The sequence below is a fragment of the Solanum stenotomum genome, chromosome 9 (assembly GCF_019186545.1).
Source record: "Solanum stenotomum isolate F172 chromosome 9, ASM1918654v1, whole genome shotgun sequence".
Classification (NCBI taxonomy): Eukaryota; Viridiplantae; Streptophyta; class Magnoliopsida; order Solanales; family Solanaceae; genus Solanum; species Solanum stenotomum.
Window position 1 is genome coordinate 15350072 of NC_064290.1, and position 24890 is coordinate 15374961.

Here is a 24890-nt window from a genome sequence, read left to right on the forward strand (position 1 = left end):
TGTAAAGGAAATGTCCTTATCTAAGGTAATCTTGGGGAACACTTAAGTGTGCTTGAAGAGGTTGTATGGGCGGTCACTTCTTGTCTCACTCAAGTGTGTCTTAAGATTATATTAGGTAGAGGTCCTATGGTAATGAAATGACATGTGTTCTTTTAAAGTTAAGCATGGGTTGTATATGGACATATGTTGAGTATATGTATGGTTGGCTATGGTCTTATATGTTAATGTTGACTTGTATTTTGTCTCTTATACTTATAAAGGAAAGGTTTTATCAAATGATATGAAAGCATTTACTTCCTTGAAAATGTCCTTTTTGGCATGTTTTTGCATGGTCTCTATACTTAGTACTTAATTGTGCTAACCCTTTTCTTTCCCTTTTTGGACTAAAGTGTAGGGATTTGGAGATGATGACATGTCATGGCTATTTGATAGGTTTCTAACTGTTGAAGATGAAGATTTGGTGAGTCCTCATATATTCGAGGACAATACCCCATATGTTCTTTTATGTCTTTTTAGTATTGTTTAAGTTGTGTATGGATTAGTCCCGAATTTTGTACTCTAAAGTATTAGATGGTTTTGAGACATCATGTATAAAGTCTAGAAAGTCTTCCGCTTGCTATTGTTATTTTTTTATGAAATGTTTTCTTGGTAAAGAAAGTGTTTAATTCCTTATGGTTTTAGTGTCTATGCGATGAATGAATGCTAAGAGGCATGTATTAGACCTCTTCGAGGTCGAGTACGCCGGTTACGACTAGGGGGTGATCTCGGGTCGTGACAGTTTCCTATCCACGCCTTCCCCTTGAATCTCAATATTCCTTGTTGTAATGACATATATTTGCCAGCATTGCCATTGGTACTCAAGGCTGTGATTGCTTTCAACACCTCTGGATCACCTTCATAACTTTCCAATATTTCCTCTATCCACTTAGGCTTTAATTGAGAGATGACCATGCATTGTTCAGTGTCAGCTACAGCCTGAGTATCCATTTTTCTCGACAACGCATCAGCCACCACATTTTCAACCCCTTTCTTGTATTGGATTTCAAAGCTTAGTCCCATTAGTTTGGTTAAGCCTTTGTGTTGGAGTGCTGTTGTGATCTTTTGATATTGCAAGAACTTCAAACTGAAATGATCAGTTTTGACAATAAGATGTTGTGGATGTAGGTAGTGTCTCCACTTTTCCACATCTAGCAACAGAGCAATCAACTCTTTCTCATAAGTATACAACCCTTGATGCTTTTTACTCAATGATTGACTTAGGAATGTTACAGGTCTTTTGTTTTGCATTAGTACTGCACCTATCCCAGTGTTGCAAGCATCCACTTCTAACACAAATGAATTAGTGAAATCAGGTAGTGCCAACACTGGGGCACTAGTCATAGCCATTTTTAGTCAGCCAAAAGCTATATTAGCTTCAGGGTTCCACTGGAACGCTCATTTCTTTAACAGATTAGTCAATGGCTTGCTTATAAGTGCATACCCTTTAATAAATTTTCTATAATAACCTATCAAGCCAAGGAATCCTCTTAACTCCTTCACTGTCCTTGGATTTGGCCACTCCTTCATTGCAGCCACTTTAGAATGATCAGTACTCACCCCATCTCCAGAGATGATATGACCAAGATACTCTACTTGAGTCTGACCAAATGCACACTTGTTGGATTTAGCAAAAAGATTATTGATCTTTAGTAATCGCAACACAGTGTCTAAGTGGTGAATGTGAGCCTCAATGGTCTTATTGTATATCAGTATGTCGTCAAAGAATACTAATATAAACTTCCTCGTTTGATCTTTGAACACAGCATTCATCAAGGACTGAAAGGTTGCTGGAGCATTAGTCAGCCCAAAAGGCATGACTCTAAACTCCCATAACCCATGATGAGTCCTAAATGCATTTTTGTATTCCTCACCACTCTTCATCCTTACTTGATGGTACCCAGCCCGAAGGTCTATTTTAGAGAACACAGTATCCCTAAATAGTTCATCCAATAGGTCATCAATCATAGGGATAGGGTACTTGTTCATTACTGTTAGATTGTTCAACCTCCTATAATCTACACATAATCTCCATGTTGAATCCTTCTTTTTAACTAAAAGAGCTGGGGAAGCAAAGGGTGATTGACTAGGTGTTACAGTGGCAACTTTCAACATGTTACTAATAATAGACTCAATTGCATTTTTCTGGTCATAGGAGTACCTGTAAGGCCTGAGATTGAAAGGTTGAGCTCCTGGAATTAAGTTGATCACAATTTCTTGTTGGTGGCAGTTCCTTAGGTTCCTGAAACACCTCATTATGTTGTTCCAACAGTCTGGTGATTTCAACATGCTTCTCTGTTTGCTCATTTATTGTTTCTTCATGTATCCATGCCAATTCATCCACTACTTCACAAGTTACACACTGGAGCATTCTCTTAAGTGCTTTGGTGTCCACTAAAATTACCTCAGGATCATCTGTAATTCCATATAATGTAACCATTCTCTCAGCAGTCATAAAACTCAGACTGTGAGGTCTTGTATGGAGTATGATTGGTGCTACCATGTCTATCCAATCCATATCTAAGATCATATCACAGTCACCCACATTCATTAACTTGAGTGTAAAGTTGAACTGTTCAACTTGCATTTTCAATCCAAATGATGGACATTCAAATTCAAAACTCATCAACTGGCCATTGGCAACTAACACCCTCATAGGTCTGCTCATGGGGCGTACTGGTAGCCTTAGTAACTTCACAATATGAGGGTCAATGAATGAATGGGTCGACCCACTATCAATTAAGATTGTCATTGGCAGCTTTCCGACATATCCCACAATCTTGATAGTGGATATTTTACCATTTGCAGAACTCAATCCTAATAGGGCATTAATGATACTTCAGCTTGTTCTTATGTGTCCTCCTCTAAGGTTTCTGGAACATCCAAAAAGACGTCTGGTTGTTCACCTTCCTCTACCGTTGCCTCACTTTCTATAACATGCAATGTTCTTTGTTTACATTGATGACCAGGGTAGTATCTTTCTTTACACCTATAACAAAGTCCATGTTCTCTCAAAATCTCAAGATTAGGAGGCAAGGTATTTGGTTTGAGTGTAGCTCTACCCTGTGGCCTTTGATTTGGATAGGTGAATTTCAGAGGCTGTTAATAGGAATGCCCAGCAAGGGGTTTAATAGGATTGGCTTGGGCATTTCTGGGATAGGTTATGGCTAAAGGCCTCTGGACAATATTTGTAGGTGTTCTAGCCGAAACAAAAGGAAGAAGAGCCCTAAATGATTCTTCATACAACTTTGCAACCTCATAAGCATATAAGACTGTCGTAGGACTTGCTAATTTCACGAACAATTTTAATTCAATCTTTAACCCACTAATGAAACTTGCCACATAATGAGTTTCATTCAATAATGGGTTGATGATAGTCATATAACTGGTTAGTTCCTCAAACCTGTCTTGGTACTGATCAACAGTTCCCACTTGCATAAGTTTATTGAACTCGTCAACTATATCTTGAGGTCTGATATTACCAAACCTCCGACAGACCTCAATGCAAAATCTTTGCCATGTTATCCTACCTCGATGGTTGACCACGCAACTATCAAACCATATATCTACCCTATCCCCCAAATGCACTGAAGCGTAACTGAGTTTTTCCTGTTCGGAAATGTTGTATAGCTAAAAAAACTTCTCACATTTTCTTAACTAACTCATTGGGTTGTTACCATCAAAGTCAGGAAAATTGATCTTTGGTTTGAGATTTCGCTAAGGGTTTGAAGACTCCGGAGTAGAAGGGCAGTGAGTAATCGGATTGGGAAGGATAAAGGGGCTGAAGAATAAGCTGGGTTTCGAAACAGAGGAGGGCTTGAGAAAAGAGGTGCTGGTGGAAACGTAAAACCCTGGCATACATCAAACACATACTGATTGAAAGATGGATGGGAACCAACCATAGGTGATTTTCCAATTTCCACTCGTTGCTGAAAATCCTGTGTGCCGATGGGTGTTATGAGTGGAGTGGAATCCATTGGTGGAGTCGTCGGTGAAGAAGGGATGGACTGTACTCCCATATGTGAAATAATAAGCTCTAGTTTCTTGTTCGTCTCACGCATCTCATTGAAATGAGTGTGAAATTGTGACTGTTGTAGCTCAACAGTTTTAAAACGTTTGCTAACATCATCAACAAACACCGTCAATTGAGTTCGGACAGCTCGAACATCATCTTGTAAGGCTTGAAGTGCGGTGGATGAAGCCATTGTCGGTGGCGTAGAGGTGCCAGGTGGTTCTGATACTATTGTAACAGGAGGGACGCCTGATACCATTCCTAAAAGCGAATGAGAAGTAGAGAGGAGAAAGAAAAGAGAGAATTTGATAAATTTCTGATATCCCCCTCTGAATGCGATTACATCATTTTAATAGTACTCCTTACAGACAACGGAAAGTACTACAACTGTCCTATTCCTAATAGAAAGAGGGACTACAATGCAAATAACCACAAACTATTCTTAAGGGGCTAAACTGTAAGGCAGGAATAAAATACGTAAATACTTAGAGGACCTAAAGTAAAATAAAAAAACTTCTAATTTAACAGTCACAACATCTTTTGTGACATTCTCTAAATGTAATACCTCCAACTAAGTATATTTCTTTCCGTATGAAAAAATCTCACATAATATTTGAAGTTTACATGTACTTCTAGGCTCTAGTAGCTGGGTTCTTGTCTTGTCTCGAGATTTTGGGTTTAATCAATGAAGGATGAAGACTGATGCTCGAGGTAATTAGTCGTTGCTCTTCTTTGCTTATTCCCCAAATTACTAGATCTTACATTGTCTCCACTGTGTAAGGAAAAGAATTTTGTAACATAGTAATCAACTAGCATCAAATCTTTTCCCTATTATTAATCTTCGATAGAATGAACTTCAGAGTCGCTAATACCATACATCAAAAGATAAATTCTAGGTTCTAGATTATCTGCTAATTTACTACTAGATCACTTCTAATACTTACTTGATAACAAGTCAGTATATGGAATTGAATCTGCTTCTAACTCATCCCTTGATAGAATGAACCTCAAAGAGGTTAATACCACACATCAAAAGGATTTATCGAAAATAAAATCAATGATCATCTAGCAAGTTGTTGCCCCTAAATTTGATACTACAAGATAATCACAGAGTTGCAACGAAAACATAGAAGAGACGTCCCACAACTTTGCCTAAGTCTATTACCATTGTACACCCTAAACTCTCACCAGGTGGCATAGTAATTAGGCTTTCTGAAATCACTTCAAGCAAAATTGTAGATATCAAACTCTTCCTCTGATCCAGTAGTTGCTGACTATGTGACTGAAAACCTGTGAATATACTAATCAGTTGTCCAGTTGTGTCATCCTCAAAAAATGCATGTTTATTTTATCCATGTTGNTAGAAGAGACGTCCCACAACTTTGCCTAAGTCTATTACCATTGTACACCCTAAACTCTCACCAGGTGGCATAGTAATTAGGCTTTCTGAAATCACTTCAAGCAAAATTGTAGATATCAAACTCTTCCTCTGTTCCAGTAGTTGCTGACTATGTGACTGAAAACCTGTGAATATACTAATCAGTTGTCCAATTGTGTCATCCTCAAAAAATGCATGTTTATTTTATCCATGTTGAGTATTTTCTTTGCTATTGCTAGAATATCTTGAAAAGTTTACACCATGTAAGTACCTGCAAAATTAACAGTCATATTAGCAAAGAATTAGCCAGAGTGTTGCCTTCCCTTAGAGTGTGTTTAACAAGAATAGGGATGTCATTCCTCATTCTTTTAATAGCCTCAACCTCCATAACAACACTCCAAGGGACCTCCCATCTCTCCTTCAAAAGTTGAACCATAGTGTGAGAATCTGTTTCCACTATCAGGGGTAATAGATTTCGGTTAATACAAAACTTGATGCCTTCATTTATTGCTACAGCTTCTGCTAAAAAGCTAGTGGAATTCGGTATTCTTCTCCCTTTCACCACCACTATGTCTTCAAAGCAATTTCTCACACAAAATGCAGCCTAACTAGGGCTAGGATTACCCTTAAAAGCACCATCAGTATTGCATTTATACCATCCATCATGAGGATGCATCCACCTCACAATTTTGTGTCTAAACCTAGGCTCCCAATTTTCCAGTACATTTACAATAGCAGGCAGGTCCTTGGTAAGTTTTGAAAAAATGGGAATTTGCTAATTGTGAATTTATGAATAGTATTATTGATCTTATGAATAACCTTTTCATAAGGATAAAGATGTCACGCCTCGAGCCTACACCCCGAACGTGATTGGCACTTGAGAACCATTGTTGGCCCCAAGCGAACCCTTGGTCTGGCTTACTTACTCATCGGAAGACTTAAACACAAGAAGTATCACTCATGCAATAACTTTAAGAAATAAAAATCTTAGCCAAAATGGCAACCAAAGTCTTAAACGTATACAACTAAAATGAATAAGGCTGGAGAACTAAAACTATCTATCTATGAACCCTCTAAAACAAAGAGGGATTTCGGGACAGGACCCCCAATCATCCTAACAACTGAAAACTAGAAAACAACTGATAAAAAGAGTCTTCCGGAATGCAAGGAGGCTCACCGACTAACTCTGAGAGCTGAACCTGATCAACGTGGCGCTGGATGCTGATCCTGGTTACCTGTGTCTGCATCATAATAAGATGCAGGCCAACTGGCATCAGTATATTGAATGTACGAGTATGCAAGTTGGAATGCCAAACATAACATAGGCTTGAAAAGATTTTGAAGAAAAACACTTACATTGGCTCTTCTCAACTCATTAATAACTCAACTCATAATAAAGTAATAAGACACATGTAATATATGAAAAGCTTTATAAAACGGTAAAAGCAACTTAGTTCGTTAAAGAAAAATGCAATAACAAACTCAACTTTTCTCATATAACAAAGTAATATAGTTTCTGTGAGCAATTCTCTAATCGACAACCACTACTATGAGCCTAAGTGGTGGTACAACATTTTATCTCACGCTGCCAAAGACCGTCTTATACCTTGCCGGGGGTATAGAACCCAACTCACTAAGTGCATCCACTAGTCTATGCTAAAAGCATCTTAAGGAGTCATCTAAAAAGTATGATCCTTTACTACCCATGATGGCTGCATGGTTTATGGAGACTTGAGTTAATATGAACTCGCATCCCCATATCGGTGCTCAATACTAGTACTCCCAAAATATACTTAACTCATATGATTTAAAATCAAAACTTCTTTCTTTTGTTTGAGATAATTACTCAAACCTTTAGCTTAAAAGCTCTCTTGGAAATCGATGTTTCCCTTTCTTATTTAAATGTGAAAACATTTAAAACTCTTGGGAATACTTAGTTCCCTTATAGCTTTTTGAGAAATGAACTCAACTCTTTACTCTTTACTTAACTTGAAACTTAAGTCTTAAAACAAGGTTAAAACGTTTGTTAAAGACTTTTGAAAACTTTAAAAACTTTTCTTTGACTTGCTTCTTAACTTCTAAACTTGACTCTTAACTTCTCTTGACTTTGATCTTAACTTTCCTTGAATTGGATTATGGATTCAAGGTTCATGATCTCATGTTTATGGATGATTTCATGATATTTAGATGTACCTTAGAGTGTTGGAATCAACTACAAAACATAGGTACATTGCTAAGGAACAAGTACTAAAAGGTGGGGAACAAATAGGGAGAACTGACGTCCCTGGCGCTCTGAGAGGCGCGGGGCGCCAGCCCTCAAACTTCAGAGAACATGTTGGGGAGCTCTGGCTAGTGCATTACCCTAAGAGGTAAACTTCAAAGACTTTTTTGGGGCGCGACGCCCCACCCCCATCCCCAGTTTTTCACCTCTAAACTTCAGTAGTTCTTTCCCCAAACATTTAGAATCATTAATACCCTCAATATACAGTAGATTTAACTTGAAATACACCCGAAAACATGAATTAAATCATCAAGAAACTTCAACAGCACAACCCACAAGAATTCAACGAAACTTCCAACAATGTTCATCAAGAACTCAATTTCTAAACTTTCAAAGACTTAAATTCGCTGAATTGAATCATGGTTGGCGTGTGGGCAAACTAACTCAATGATATGTGATCTCACATACCTTGTAGGGATCACCCCCGATGAAATCCACAAGCTATCCTTGACAAAGTCGACGAATCTTGCTTCCTTTTCTCCTTTCTCCTCTTCTCACTTTTCTCCAAGCCCTAGCGTGAACTCTAACTTTTCTAAACTGACCAAAATCTAGTTTTACCCCAATTAATCTCCTAAAAATGAATTAGAATAATTAGGTAAGGAAAATACTAAATTACCATTCTAAAATCCAGATTAGACTTTCCTTAATCCAATAGCCCAACTTCCAAAGGGCATAACTTACTCATACAAAATCGGAATCGCGCAAACTCGGCAGCGTTGGAAAGATCATTCCAAAAGCTTTCCAATAATATCTGGAAGTACACCTAACTCATCCTGAGCTGGGAGTTATGCATGTTTAAAGTTCACCAAAACTCAATTTTTTCCTAACTTGAACAAATTTCCAGATTTTCATTCTTTCCAAAAATGACTCCAATTGTTAGTTTCTTCCTAGTTATTTCAAATTGTGAGATGTTACAATATATCCCCCTTTGCAATATTTGTCCTCGAATGAGATTACTCTTACTAGGCTAAGGGTGTAACATCAAGTTCAAACACCCAACAAGCAATTGCAAACAAATAACATGGTCACTCAGAATTTAAAGAGTACTAAGAAGAAATTAGTACATTGGTCTGCATTTTCTCCGGACTCAAAGAGAGGTGGATATCTATTCTTCATATCCTCCTCAGCTTCCCATGTAGCTTTCTCAACAAATTGGTTTCTCCAAAGGACTTTGACTGATGTTACCTCTTTTGTTCTCAACTTGTGAACTTGGCGATCTAGAATCTGAACAGGAATCTCCTCATAAGATAAGCTATCCTTGATCTCAATACTTTCAGTTGGTATGATCAATGAAGGATCGCCCATGCACTTCTTCAACATGGAGACGTGAAACACCGAATGAACCGTTGTTAACTCTAGGGGTAGCTCTAACTCATAAGCTACATTGCCAATCCTCTTGGATATTCGATAATGTCCAATATATCGGGGACTAAATTTCCCCTTCTTACCAAACCTCATAACACCCCTCATGGGTGAGACTTTTAGATATACCCAATCATCTACTTCAAACTCTAATTCCCTCATCCTAACATCAGTGTACGATTTTTGCTGACTCTGTGCCGTTTTCAACCTCTCTTGAATCATGTTCACCTTCTCCATAGCTTGATGAACTAAATTTGGTCCTATCAACCCTGCTTCACCAACTTCAAACCATCCAATAGGAGATCTGCATCTTCTCCCATAAAGAGCTTCATATAGAGCAATTTGGATGCTAGAATGGTAACTATTATTATAAGCAAACTCAATAAGAGGTAGGTGATCATCCCAATTACCCTTGAAATCAATCACACAAGCCCTCAACATATTCTCTAAGGTCTGAATAGTGTACTCTACTTGTCCATCAGTCTGAGGGTGAAAAGCAGTACTCAAGTTCACCTTTGAACCTAAACCCTTCTGAAAAGATTTCCAGAATTGTGCAGTAAATTGTGCACCCCTATCTGAAATAATGAAAATCGGAACCCCATGAAGTCTTACCACCTTTTGAATATAAAGCTTAGCATAATCTTCTGCTGAGTAGGTAGTATTTATCGGCAAAAAGTGGGTTGATTTTGTCATTCTATCGATAATCACCCAAATAGAATCATGCTATCTGCGAGACCTTGGTAACCTTGTGATGAAGTCCATATTAATTATCTCCCACTTCCATTCTAGAAGTTCTATATTCTGAGCCAATCCACCGGGCCTTTGGTGCTCTACTTTAACTTGTTGGCAATTTGGACACTTAGCAACAAATTTTGCAATGCCCTTCTTCATACTGTTCCACCAATATACTTCTTTCAAATCACGATACATCTTTGTGGAACCCACATGAATGGAATATCTGGAGCTATGAGCCTTCTCCATGATCCTCTCTTGGAGTCCATCCACCATTGGTACACACAATCTACCTTGCTATCTCAGCGCGCCATATCCCCATTGATCAAAAGATAATACTTTTTGCTTATGAACATTTGCCTTCAATTAAAGAAAAATAGGGTCTTGGTCTTGCTTGCCTTTTACTTCTGACACTAATGATGATTCAGCCCCATTCATCACCACCACTCCTCCTTCTGTGGAATCCATAAGTCTGACTCTCAGGCGTGCAAGTCTATGCACATCTTTTGCTAACTCGGTCTCTTTTCTTCCTTAACATGGGCGGTACTACCCATAGACAACCTATTTAAGGCATCAGCAACAACATTAGGTGGTAAAAAATACTCATGTCATAATCCTTGAGTAATTCTAACCACCTCCTCTGTCTGAGATTAAGCTCTTTTTGAGTGAACACATATTGAAGACTCTTGTGATCAGTGAATACATCAACATGAACACCATACAAATAATGGCGCCATATCTTCAAAGCAAATACTACGGCAGCCAACTCTAAGTCATGTGTTAGGTAGTTCTTCTCATGAACTTTCAACAACATTAGCCTTACCTGGGTGGTAAAGAATACTCATGTCATAATCCTTGAGTAATTATAACCACTTCATCTGTCTGAGATTAAGCTCTTTTTGAGTGAACACATATTGAAGACTCTTGTGATCAGTGAATACATCAACATGAACACCATACAAATAATGACTCCATATCTTTAAAGCAAATACTATGGCAGCCAACTCTAAGTCATGTGTTGAGTAGTTCTCATGATCTTTCAACTGTCTGGAGGCATAAGCTATAACCTTGACATTCTTCATTAATACGCAACTCAAACCAACTCTAGATGCATCACAATACACCACAAAGCCTTGTGTATCTTCTGGTAAGGTCAATATTGGGGCAGTAGTTAACTTTTTTTTCAATTCCTGAAAGCTTTTCTCACAAGTTTCAGACCATTGAAACTTAACTATTTTCTAAGTCAATTTGGTCAAAGGGGACGAAATAGACGAGAACCCCTCTACGAACCTTCTATAATATCCAACCAAACCCAAGAAACTCCTAATATCAGTTGGAGATGTGGGTCTAGGCCAACTCTGCACTGCCTCTATCTTCTGAGTATCAACTCTAATTCCATCACCGGAAACTATGTGGTCCAAGAATGCCACAGACTCAAGCCAAAACTCACATTTCGAGAACTTAGCATACAACTCTTTATCTTTCAAAGTCTGAAGAACTATTCTGAGATGGCTAGCATGATTTTCTTCATTCCTTGAATAGATTAGTATGTCATCAATGAAGACGATAACAAAAATATTTAAATAAGGTTTGAAAGCTCTATTCATAAGGTCCATGAACACTACAGGTGCATTGGTCAAACCAAACGATATGACCAGAAACTCATAGTGACCATAACGGGTCCTGAATGTTGTCTTTGGAATATCACATTCCCTTACTTTCAACTAATAGTAGCCCGATCTGAGGTCTATTTTTGAAAAACAAAAGGCACCCTGAAGTTGATCGAAAAGATCATCAATTATTGGAAGAGGATACTTGTTCTTGATGGTAACCTTGTTCAATTGGCGGTAATCTATACACATACTAAGGGAACCATCTTTCTTTCTCACAAATAAGACCGGAGCGCCCCAAGGTGAGACACTTGGTCGAATAAACCATTTCTCTAAAAGGTCTTTCAACTGCTCTTTTAACTCTTTCAACTCTGATGGTTCCATCCTATATGGCGGAATAGAGATAGGACGGGTATATGGAAGAACATCTATACCGAAGTCTATCTCTCTCTCAGGAGGGACTCCAGGTAGATCATTTGGAAAGACTTCTGAAAATTCTTTTACTATAGGAACTGACTGGATAGGAGGTATCTCAACACTAGAATCATTAACTCGAACTAAGTGATAGACACCCCTTAGAAACTAACTTCCTTGCCTTAAGGTACGAAATGAAATGACCCTTAGGCATTATTGAACTACTTTTCCACTCTAAGACTGGCTCATTTGGAAATTGGAACTTGACAACTCGAGTTCTACAATCAATTGAGGCATAACAGGCATGAAGTCAATCCATACCAAGAATGACATCAAAATCTACCATGTCTAACTCAATTAAATCTGTCATGGTACTCTTGTGATTGACAGAAACAGGACAATCACGATAGACTCACCCTCTCTGCTAAAATAGACTCACCAACAGGTGTAGAAACACTGAATGGTTCACTAAGTTGCTCAGGAATAACATTAAAATTCATAGGAACATAAGGAGTTACGAAAGACAAACTCGCTCATGGATCTAGCAAAGCATAAACAGTAAAGTCAAAGACTTGGATCATACCAGTGAATACATCTGGAGAGTTCTCTTGATCTTGACAATTAGTGATTGCATAAAGGCGGTTTGCTCCTCCACTAGTACCAGAAGTAGCTCCTCTAGGTGCATCATGTCTGGTGGAGTAACTGAAGAAGACTGGTATTTATTGCCCGGATTTCCACTAACTTGCATGTTCTTATGGCACTCTTTCATGAAGTAACCCTCTTGCCCACACTTCAAGCAACCTGTATGTCCATTACGACACTTACCTTGGTGGGTTTTACCACACCTAGCACATGCAGGAGCCCAGTTACCTCATTGCGCCACACTAATTTTGAGACTATGCAGGTCTAATATGAAGTTCTACGAATTCTAACTATTGTACTCACATTTGTTCCTTGGTGTAGGTGCACTAGCAGATGATGGAGCAGGTCTTTTCTGCTTATGTTGGAAAGAAGACCTGTTCGCATTACTCTTTTGCTGCCCAAATTCATTCCCTGATGTCTTAGTCCTCTTATTCTCAAACTTTTTTCTATCCTTCAACTGGTTCTTCTCAACTTGTTGCACATGGATCATTAGCCTTGATATGTCCATGTCCCCAATAAACATGGCTGCCTTACTTTCCTTACTTGACAAACGAGTCAACCCAACAACGAATAAACTATTCATGCTCCTCATGTCGTCAACCATCTCTTTGCTTCTCTTAGCTCACGAGGAAAGAAACGCCTCATTAAAGCATTCTCAAAACAGTCCAACTCACAATCGGTTACACGCAAGCACGAGTTAGAAAGAAACTTTTTAGAGATAAAACTCTAACGCACGAAATGAAAGTTAAAGAGGTGAGATATTTCCTAAATGTTGTAGCCTCTTAATTATAGAAGTGGTGCGCTTCACACCGATAACTAGGACTCTACATACATGGCTTCATAGGCTTTCTAGGATTCTTAAACTATGTGCTCTGATACCAAGTTTGTCACGCCTCGAGCCTACACCCCGGACGTGGCTGGCACTCGAGAACCATTGATGGCCTCAAGTGAACCCTTGGCCTGGATTACTTACTCAGCGGAAGACTTAAACACAAAAAGTATCAATCATGCAATAACTTTAAGAAATAAAAATCTTAGCCAAAATGGCAACCAAAGTCTTAAATGTATACAACTGAAATAAATAAGACTGGAGAACTAAAACTATCTGTCTATGAAGCCTCTAAAACAAAGAGGGATGTAGGGACAGGACCCCCAATCATCCTAACAACTGAAAACTAGAAAACAACTGATAGAAAAAGTCCTCCGTAACGCAAGGAGGCTCACCAACTGACTCTGAGTGTTGAACCTGATCAACGAGGCGCTGGATGTTGATCCTGGTTACTTATGTCTGCTTCATAATAAGATGTAGGCCAACTAGGATCAGTACATTGAATGTACGAGTATGAGAGTTGGAATGCTAAACATAACATAGGCTTGAAAAGATTCTGAAAGAAACACTTACCTTGGCTCTTCTCAACTCATGAATAACTCAACTCATAATAAAGCAATAAGACACATGCAATATATGAAAAGCTTTATAAAACGGTAAAATCAACTTAGTTCGTAAAGAAAAATGCAATAACAAACTCAATTTTTCTCATATAACAAAGTAATATAGTTTCTGTGAGCGATTCTCTAATCGACAACCACCACTATGAGCCCAAGTGATGGTACAACATTTTACATTACGCTGGCAAGGACCATCTTATACCTTGCCAGGGGCATAGAGCCTAACTCAATAAGTGGATCCACTAGTCTATGCTAAAAGCATCTTAAGGAGTCATCTAAAAAGTATGATCATTTACTACCCATGATGGCTACATGGTTTACGAAGACTTGAGTTAGTATGAACTCGCATCCCCATATCAATACTGAATACTACTCCCAAAATATACTTAGCTCATATGATTTAAAATCAAAACTTCTTTCTTTTGTTTGAGATAATTACTCAAAACTTTAGCTTAAAAGCTCTCTTGGAAATCGATGTTTCCTTTTCTTATTCAAATGTGAAAACATTTAAAACTCTTGAGAATACGTATTTTCCTTATAGCTTTTTGAGAAATGAACTCAACTCTTTACTCTTTGCTTAACTTAAAACTTAAGTCTTAAAACAGGGTTAAAACGTTTGTTAAAGACTTTTGAAAACTTTAAAAACTTTGCTTTAACTTGCTTCTTAACTTCTAAACTTGACTCTTAACTTCTCTTGACTTTGATTCTCACTTTCCTTGAATTGGATTATGGATTCAAGGTTCATGATCTCATGTTTATGGATGATTTCATGATGTTTAGATGTACCTTAGAATGTTGGAATTAACTAGAAAACATAGGTACATTACTAAGGAACAAGTACTAAAATGTGGGGAACGAATGGGGAGAACTGGCATCCCTGGCGCTCTGAGAGGCGCAGGGCGCCGACCCTCAAACTTTAGAGAACATCTTGGGGTGCTCTGGCTGGCGCATTACCCCAAGGGGTAAACTTCAGAGACACTTTTGGGGGGCGCTGGCTGGTGCGACGCCCCACCTCCTTCACCAGGTGTTTGACGACTTTTCTTGCTCGTTTTTCACCTCTAAACCCTCTAAACTTCAATGGTTCTTTCCTCAAACACTTAGAATCATTAATACCCTCAATATACAATAGATTTGACTCAAAATTACACCTAGAAACATGAATCAAATCATCAAGAAACTTCAACAACACAACCCACAAGAATTCAATAAAACTTTCAACAATGTTCATCAAGTACTCAATTTCTAAATTTTCAAAGACTTAAATTCACTGAATTGAATCATGGTTGGTGCGTGGGAGAACTACATTGTCAAAGACTTAAATTCGCTTTATTTGTATCCAAGAACCATGAAGTCCAGCAACATTTGTAAAATAGGTCCATACTCTTCTTGCTATATCACCTGTTAAGAAGAGATGTTGTATGGTTTCAGGAGCAGAAACTGTACAACATAAATAATTTGTGCTCACATTGTTGTCCCACTTGGAAATGTAAGTAGCCACTGTAATTTTACTACCCCATATTCTCCATATTTAAAAAACTAAACTTAAATGGCAGTCCTTTCACCAAAATGTGCTTGTATTGAGGATTTTCCTCTTGCTTCTCTCTTAATAATTCCCAAGCTGAATTAACCTTAAACTTTCTAGCACTACTGAGTAGCCACCAAGGTCTGTCAGACAAAGTACTAGGCATAACATTTCTTACTTGTTGTTGTACATGATTAACAATTCTCTTCGGCAGTATTTGTTGGATTCTGTCTAGGTCCTATCCCTCTTCATTCATTAGCTCATTTATAGATTCCATTTCTGGTTGAATAATACAATCTGCTTCATGACATAAAGGCCCATCCAATTTTCATACCAAATGTTTGTGTCCCTCCTCTTGGTTCCCACCACATGTTCTTCTCTAAAATATCTCTATTTTCAAGCATCATCTTCCACACCTGACATCTGCCTTTCCACTGCACTAGTGTAGGTATTTCTTTTTTGCAATATTTATTCCACATGAAATTTGCCCATACTGAATTGCAAGTTCTGAATTTCCACCACAACTTTGCGAACATTGCTTTGGAGACATCAACTAAGGATCTGAAACTTAGTCCACCTTCACCTCTAGGTAGACATACATTCTGCCAAGTAGTCCAATGTTTACTTCTTCCTATTTCCTTATTGTTCCAAAAAAAATTTGTAAAAATCTTGTGCAATTCAGTGATTACACATTTAGGAGGGACAATTGCAGAGAGAGTGTAGATAGGGATACTCTGCAATACACTATTAATTAAAGTTGCCTTACCACCAAAAGATAACATCTTTCCTTTCCATGTTTAGAGCTTGTTCTTCACCTTTTTAATAAGATCATTGTAGTCACTCTTTTTCTTGTTAGCATGGGTGATAGGACACCCTAAATAAGTGATTGGAAATTGGCCTCTTGATAAACATGTACATATATCAACTAAATCTTTTAGTTGTGCACTAACATTCTGATGCATGTACCAAGCACTCTTCCCTTTGCTGATTAATTGCCCTGACTGAGATTCATATCTGCCCAACACCTTCATTATTCTTTGAAGATACTTTTCATGTGCAGCTGCAAAAATAATTGTGTCATCTGCATAAGCATTAAGATTTGGAGTCCATTTAGGCATACCATAACCTACATATTGACTATCATCAAATAGAGAGTTCAAAGCCCTAGATAGAACTTCAACACTGATTATAAACAACGCATGAGATAAAGGGTCTCCTTGTTTTATTCCCCTAGTAAAGTGAAAGAAACCCTGTGCTTTCCCATTAATCAATATTGAGTACCAATTATTAGCTATATTCCTCCAAATTATGTCAATAAAAACCTCTGAAAACCCCATTTTTCTTAGGACTTTCATCAAAAAGAACCAAGATACCCTGTCATAAGCCTTTGCCATGTCAAGCTTAATTATAATATTGGCTGGTTTTCCCTTTTTACTGATATCTGACACAATCTCCTGAGTGAGCAAAATATTCTCAATAATGTTCCTTCCTTTAACAAAGCCTGATTGGTTGGTAGAGATCAACCTTGGAAGAACCTTCTCCAATCTGTCATGCACTACCCTGGAAATAACTTTATTGATGAAATTACTCAAGCTTATAGGTTTTAGATCAAAGAAAGAAAGAAGGCCATTCTTCTTAGGCAGTAACACAAGGTTAGTGTGAGTAATAGATTTTGGGAGTGTATTCCTTCAAAAAAAATTGAGACCAATTTCCATACATCATCATCAACTATATCCCAACAATGCTGATAAAAAAAGGCCTGTAAAACCATCTGGGCCACTTGCACTGTCCCTACTAAGATTAAAAACAACATTTTTAACCTCCTCCTTTGAAGGCATAATGTCAAGAGCTGCATTATCCTCTTCTGTTAGAGTCTGTGGAATGTGTCTCATTAGGGAAAAATCAGTAATATCCCTATCTTGAGTAAATTGCTTCTGATAATACTTCACAGCTTCATCACAAATTTGTCCTTTATCTTCCATAAGCTCATCTTGCTCATTCCGGATTTTAGTCAACATTAGTCTTTTTCTTCTTCCCTTCACTAGACTGTGAAAGAATCTAGTATTTCTATCTCCTTTCTCAAACCAAGTAAATCCTGCCTTTTGTTTCCAGTGATCCTCTTCATAGTGTAGATATTTCTTAAACTCTGCTTGTGCGTTTTGCATAATTGCTCTATTCACATTGGATGGGTCATCTTCAAACAAACTCTCCTTGATTTTGACAATGTCCTCTCTAATAATTAATTGCTTAAAAATATCATCAAATACCTCTCTACACCAAGATTTGAGGACAACTTTCAACTTTTTCAACTTTGTTTTGAATGCAAAAAATGGATTTTCTGAGTGAGACCCTGACCAACTCTGAGCAACCACCTGCTTGAAAGATTCATGTTCTACTCGGAAGTTCAGAAACCTAAAGGGTTTGTTGATATTTTCCATATTTACTTCACAAGTTAATAGCATAGGAGCATGATCAGATCAGTTCTTGAAAGATGCTCAACTTCCAATTACCTAAACCAATTTTGCAGCTCTTCATTTACTAGAACTCTATCTAGTCTTTCAAAGATGCAATCTTCTGCAACTCTGCCATTCCACCAAGTAAACGAGTTGCCTCTGTAGCTTACTTCTGTAAGATCACAAGATCCAATGCAATTTACAAAGTCTTCAGTATCAGTTGGTTGCACGGGAACCCCACCAATCTTCTCATTCTCATTCAGAACCACATTGAAATCCCCCTAATTATCCATGGTAAAGTAGAAGAGTTGTGTAATTGATATAACTCCTCCCACAGATTTACTCTCTGCATACTATCGCATTTGACATATACTGTAGTAGCATAAAACGCTTTGTTCGTATTAGAATCATGAATCTTTAGAGTAAGTTGTTGGAAAGAATCATCTATAATATCCACTTGATATCCCTCCTTGACAAACAACCAAATTTTGCCATTACAATTAGATTTGGCAAAAGGCATTCCTAGTCTTCTCCTATACTTATTGATGTGTCTAGCATTTTGAAAAGGTTCCATTAAAACAATAAAAATGAATTTATGTGGTTTGTTCAACATTTGAACTCTGTGAAATGCTTTTTGAGTCTTGACAGACCTAATATTCCAGAAGAAGGTCTTCATCAGTGAGATGTATTCTTTTGCAACCCCCTCTTTGGCAATGTTCTAGTAGCTTGCAAACCTACTGTATTACCACAATACTTCCCATTTCTACCTAATTTGTTAATTTTTTCATGATTCTTTCTATCACTTGAACTGACTTCTCCTTCACTATTCATACTCCTGCCTTCTTTGTTTTTATATATACTTTGTTGTACTTGTTTCTGCGTAGTATCCTCAGTTGTAGAATGAGACACAATATCATGTAAGACCTTGTGTGGTGAATACCCATTTACTTTCACATGCTCCTGATTTGTCATTTGTATTATGGTTAGAATCTCCACTACTGCAAAATATTTATCGTCTTGATTGTCTTGCCCACCTACTGTTGTGGTAGCAAATCTTCTAGATGGTGTTGCTCCCTATTCTTCTCACTGGAACCACTGTGATGTTTATCTGAGGAGTTTTGTCCATCTGCGTGTGCTTTTTTTTTATCGAAACATAATTGTTGTTGATATTGTTCTTGTTTGTCGTGTTGACTGTATTGCTGATTCTACATTGTAACCTGTCTTTTTTCCTCCATGTTGACCTTTGTTGATACTACAATATCACTGCATTGCCCTTGAGATTCTGTTTCGACCATGTTTCCTTTAAATTGTGGTTGATGTTCTGGAGTTTTGATGTTAGCAATCTTGACCTTTTCATCATCGATGTCTACTTGTTGTTCCTCCTTATTGATCTCTTCATTTTTTTCTACAGTTTGCCTATCACTGTTTGGAATTACCCCTTGCCCATTTGTAGCGATGTCATTGTTGTTTGAAGATTCGCATGATTCATTTATTGCTAAAGAGCCATATTTGTTTGTAATTTCCAATTGTTGTTTTTCCTTCTGCACACTTGTATGATTGTACTTATTATTCCAAATTACTTTCCACTCCCCTAGATCTCCAACTATTTTCCCACTAGAGAGTATTTTTGCTTTGCCCTTCTGAAGTCTCTCGATCTTAGGGTAAAAAGGTTCCTCCACATCATGTCCTTTTGCCAATTCGTTTGAATCATTATAATTTCATAGATCAGGATGCAAGATTCTGCAATTATTTTTGTCATGACCTTGTAACTTACACTCTGAGCAATACTTAGGAATGTAGTCATACTTGATAGTGATCTTATCGGTTTTTAACTCTCCAGTCGCCTCATCAAGTACATTCACGACCACTGCTTTAGGAAGATTAGCTGCTAGATCCACCAACACTCTGACCTTAGCACAACTAGGCCTAGATTGATTGATGGTTGCTTGGTCTAGTTGTAACGGCTTACCAACAGCTGTAGCTAGAGAGAAAAGACTATATTTGCCAAAAAAAGGTTGGAAGGAGATTAGGAAACGAGATGATTGATGGTTGCTTGGTCTAGTTGTAACGGCTTACCAACAGCTGTAGCTAGAGAGAAAAGACTATATTTGCCAAAAAAAGGTTGGAAGGAGATTAGGAAACGAGATCCACGCCATAGTCTTTGTAGTTTCCTCATCAATCTTAAAATTGACATCATAAATTAGGGTTCTCATTATGTATGAATACCCTTCTTTACACATAATGTAGAAAGCTCTTTTAGATATGAGATTGATGTAATCCTCCTTAAATATAGTCTAATAAGTATATGTCTATTCCAAAACAATCCTATTTTGCACTTGCTTTTGATATTGCATTGTTTCGGAATCGCCTCTCTTAGATCATCCATTTCAGGCCATCCGTGTGCAAATTTTCCAACAACTGCATACTGCAAGTCTTCTTTAATATTCATCTGTTCCACTTCTAATGTTTTCCATTGTATGTGAGGGATGCCATCTACGTAACTAACTGATTTTGTTGGTGCCTCTAATGACTCCTCCTGTGATTGTAACAAATCTGAAAAAGTAACATCTTTATTGCCTGCCTACAAAGTTTGTGAATTATTCCCACCTAGGAATGAAAATACGGAAGGATTAGTTAATAAAGGAGGGCTAACCACTTTCAATGGTGGACCTTCATCGGCGCTAGCCATCAGGTAGGTCATGAGAGGATTTTCATTGGGTTAAGGTTTTAGGTTCGAGATGTTGATGAAAAATATTAATTAATAGTGTGGTAAAAAAAAAGTAATCTCAATCATTTACTTATTCTCATATCATTTTTCAAGACGTAATGTTAAATATTAATTAATAGTGATAGTGTAGTAAAAATAATCATCTCAATCATTATTTTGTGTTAGGTTCAAATAGGACTAGTAAAAATGAATGAAGGGAATATGAATATTTTTTTTAAAAAAAAAAAGTCAAGAGGTATGTTAAGTCCAAATAGGACTAGTAAAAATGAATGAAGGGAATATGAATTTTTAAAAAAAATAAAGAGAAAAGCCAAGAGGTAAAACGAAAGTGGGTTGTACTAGAGGCCGAGGGTGTGAAAATTTCGATATAATCGAGAAATCAAATTAAGAAAGTGTTATTAATTTATTGATATCAAGATAACGACTTAACAATTTGAAAAGATTTAATATTTTATGTTATGTCGATCATCGAATTTTCTTAATATTTTGATCGATAATTTATAAGGTATGTTAAATTTATGTTTTTATTTATGGCTATGTAAAGCTAGCCTCTTGCATTACATCCAATTTTTCACCAGATATTGCCTTTCTGCTACTCATTTTGTTGTTTTCCCTAATTTAATTTTCTTTGATAAGAGCCAAATGTTGTTCTTGAAATCAATCATTATTAAAGTAGAGAATCTTCCATAAATGAAGAGAGGATGCATGAAATAAAGAGATGATTAGATAGTTTTAGTACCTATGTTTTTCTTTACTATTATCAATTTTATCTATGAAATTTTACTTCCTTAAATTTAACGTGTGTATCAAATCAAGTGCATATGAATTTCACTAGTAACTTTTTTTTCAATTGATTTCATATAGTAATGACACAATCCTCTATTTTGAGCATATTGTGAACTTGTGATGATCTGCCACATTATTATGCTATTCAATTAAGTGCTACTTGTCACAATTGTGAAACACTTAAATAGGAATTTGAGGATTTACTTAGAAATTTTCCCACTTGAAGAATTGTTTGGGAATTTTATTATTGTATATTTGGTTGGTATTGTAAAATAAAATATTAAAAGTAAAAGGAAGAAGGGAAGAGAAAAATAGTTGTATAAGAAAGAAGCAAGAGGAGTAATTATTTCAATGGTGTGTTTTTCATTGCAGTGAACATACCCTTTTATAGGGAGAAAGTTACTTGGAGTACTAATATTGCTATAGTAAATGTGGATCTCATTGGCATCCACTTATTTACAACACATCTCCTTGGATGATCATGTACAAGAAAAGAAATATATTACATAATTATTTGTAATATGCACTGATTGCTGCATCATTAAAAATCTTATCAAGAAAATCCAGTGGGATAAAACCTTGGTTAAGAAAAAAAAGAGTGCAATGCGTATTTTACTTCCTCTAATGAAGATGTCACTCAATATCTCAAAGATGATGCATTCTAATCTTGTATCTCAGCTTCTCAAAGATTGAAGTTGGTAATGCCTTAGTGAACATGTCTGTTAAATTATCACTGGAACAAACTTGTTGAATATCTGTTTCACCATTCTTTTGAAGATCATGAGTAAAAAAGAATTTTGGTAAAACATGTTTTGTTCCATCTCCTTTGACGTATCCTTCTCTTAGTTGAGCTATACATGCAGCATTGTCTTCATATAATGTTGTTGGGATATCTCCTTTTAAAGAAAGACCACATGTTTCCTAGATGTCTTGGGTTATTTATCTTAACCACACACATACTTGACTTTGAAGAATTAGCAAGCATAGTTTGTTCTGTTGAACGTTATGATATAATTGTACCTCCACATGTAAATAAATAACTTATCTTAGATCGACCTTTATGTGGGTCAGATAAATATCCTACATCCGCATAGCCAATTAATTGTGAATCGGATTTCTTTGAGTAAAATAGTCCCAAATCAATGGTCCCTTGAAGGTATCTAAATATATGCTTAATACCATTTTAGTGTCTTCGTGTCGGGGAAGAACTAAATCTTGCTTATAAATTTACAGAAACAAATATATCTGGTCGAGAATTACTAGCAAGGTACATCAGTGCACTAATTGCACTAAGATATGGTATTTCAGAACCAACAAGTTCTTCGACATTTTCATGAGGTCGGAATGAATCTTTATTAATATAAAGTGATCTTACAATCATGGGGGTACTTAACAGATGTGTTTTATCCATGTAAAATCACTTTAAAATATTTTTAGTATATGTTGAATAATGAATAAATACTTCGTTCATAAAATGTTCAATTTGTAGACCAAGACAAAATTGTCTTTCTAAGATCTTTCATTTTAAATTCTTTTTTTTAAAACATTTACTGACTTTGAAAGCTCTTCGTGAGTTCCAATGATATTCAAGTCATCAACATATACAACTATGATGAAAAATTCAGATCCAGACCTTTTAATAAATACACTAGGTCATTCTTACACCCTCCTTGTAATAGATATTCGCTAAGGTGATTATACCACATGCGTCCTGATTTTCTCAAATCATATAAAGATTTTTGAAGTTTTATTGAACAACTATCCCGAAAATCTTTATATATTTCAGGCATTTTTAATTCTTCAAAAAAATTTATTAAAATGTCGTTATCTAGTGAACATATAATAGGCTGTAACGACATCCAACATATGCATCTCAAGTTTTTCATGAACTGCTAAATTTATAAAATACCTGAAAGCGATTGCATCCACTACAGGAGAATATGTCTCCATATAATCAATGTCAGGTCTTTGAAAAAATTCTTATGCCACAAGTCGTTCTTTATATCTTACAACGTCATTTTTCTCATTTCTTTTTTCACACAGAGACCCACTTGTACCCACTGAATTTATACCTTAAGGTGTTCAGACTTTCAGTCCAAAAACTTTGCATTTTTCAAGTGATGCTAATTTAACTTGAATTGCATCTTCCCAACCATTTCTCTGTCTACGTTCCTCAACAAATTTTGATTCAAGATTCTCATTTTGTTGCATTATTTTTATAGCAACATTATAAGTAAAAATATTATCGACAATTATGTCATTTTGGTTTCATATTTTTCTTGATGAGACACAGTTTATTGAGATTTCTTCATTATTTTCAAGTGCCTGAACTTCTTACAAGGTTTCATCAATTATTATGTATCCTTGCTCTTCTTGAGAAGGTTCTTTCATATTATGACCATCTTGATCGTCAGCTCCATTTCTTTTTCGAGGATTTTTATCTTTGGAATCGATTAGTCTACCGTATTTTAAACATGGTTTAGACTCATTTGTATTAATTAATTATCGTATGGGATGTCAACTCGAATTGGAGCATTAGCAGCTGGAATATAGGATTTAGTAACTTTTGATAGGTTAGTAAATGCATCTGGCAGTTGATTTACAAATGGATTATCTTTTGAACCTCTAGTTCACATTTATTTGTACAAAGATCTTAATGAGATAGTAATAATGCATTCCAACATATTTCCTTTTTCAGCTGTTTATTTTCTTCCCCTAATGCTAGGTATACTGATTCGTCAAAATGACAATCAAAAAATCTTGCCGTAAATAAATCTCCAGTCATAGGTTCCAAATATTTTATAATAGAAGGAGATTCATATTCAACATATCTCCCCAATCTTATTTGGGGATCCATCTTTATACGTTGTGGTGGAGCAATTGAAACATATACAACACATACAAATATTCTAAGATGCAAAATATTCGGCTCCTAACCAAAATCCAATTGTAATGGGGAGACTTTATGAGAACTTATGGGTCTGATCCGCACAAGACTTATTGCATGCAAAATAGCATGATCCTATAATGAAATGGGAATTTTTATTCTCAAAAGCATTGGTCTAGCAATTAATTGGGGACGTTTAATCAATGATTCTACTAAATCATTTTGAATATAAACATGAGTAACTGAATACTCAACTGTTATCCCAGTTGATATACAATAATCTTTAAAAAAGCCTAGGATGTAAATTCACCAGTATTATCTAGATGAATTATCTTAATTGCATAATCTGGAAATTGTGCTCTTAATTTTATTATCTGAGCAAGTGATCTTGCAAATGCCGCATTGTGAGTTGATAATAAGCACACATGTGATCATTTTGTAGATACATCTATTAAAATCATATTATATTTAAATGGTCTGCATGATAGGTGAATGGCCCCACATATATCACCATGTATATGTTTCAAAAACAAGTATCTTTATCTATTGTCATTTTGTTCTTTTTCTTTGTCTAAGTTGTGCCCCTCCCCCCCCCCCC

The 24890-nt window shown here is 36.5% G+C and overlaps 2 protein-coding genes across 2 annotated transcripts in view; one reads left to right on the plus strand and one right to left on the minus strand.

Annotated features, from left to right (window-relative positions):
• Positions 1–24890, plus strand: part of LOC125876796 (oligouridylate-binding protein 1-like) — a 377725-nt gene that overhangs the window by 274964 nt on the left and 77871 nt on the right. The window lies entirely within an intron of this gene.
• On the minus strand, positions 16236–20580 carry LOC125877311 (uncharacterized). Its single transcript, XM_049558644.1, has 7 exons — positions 20545–20580; positions 20228–20427; positions 19654–19886; positions 19109–19578; positions 17949–18172; positions 17179–17850; positions 16236–16998 (listed from the first exon to the last, which is right to left on the minus strand). The coding sequence occupies exons 1-7, from the start codon at positions 20578–20580 to the stop codon at positions 16236–16238; spliced, it is 2598 nt and encodes an 865-aa protein (XP_049414601.1).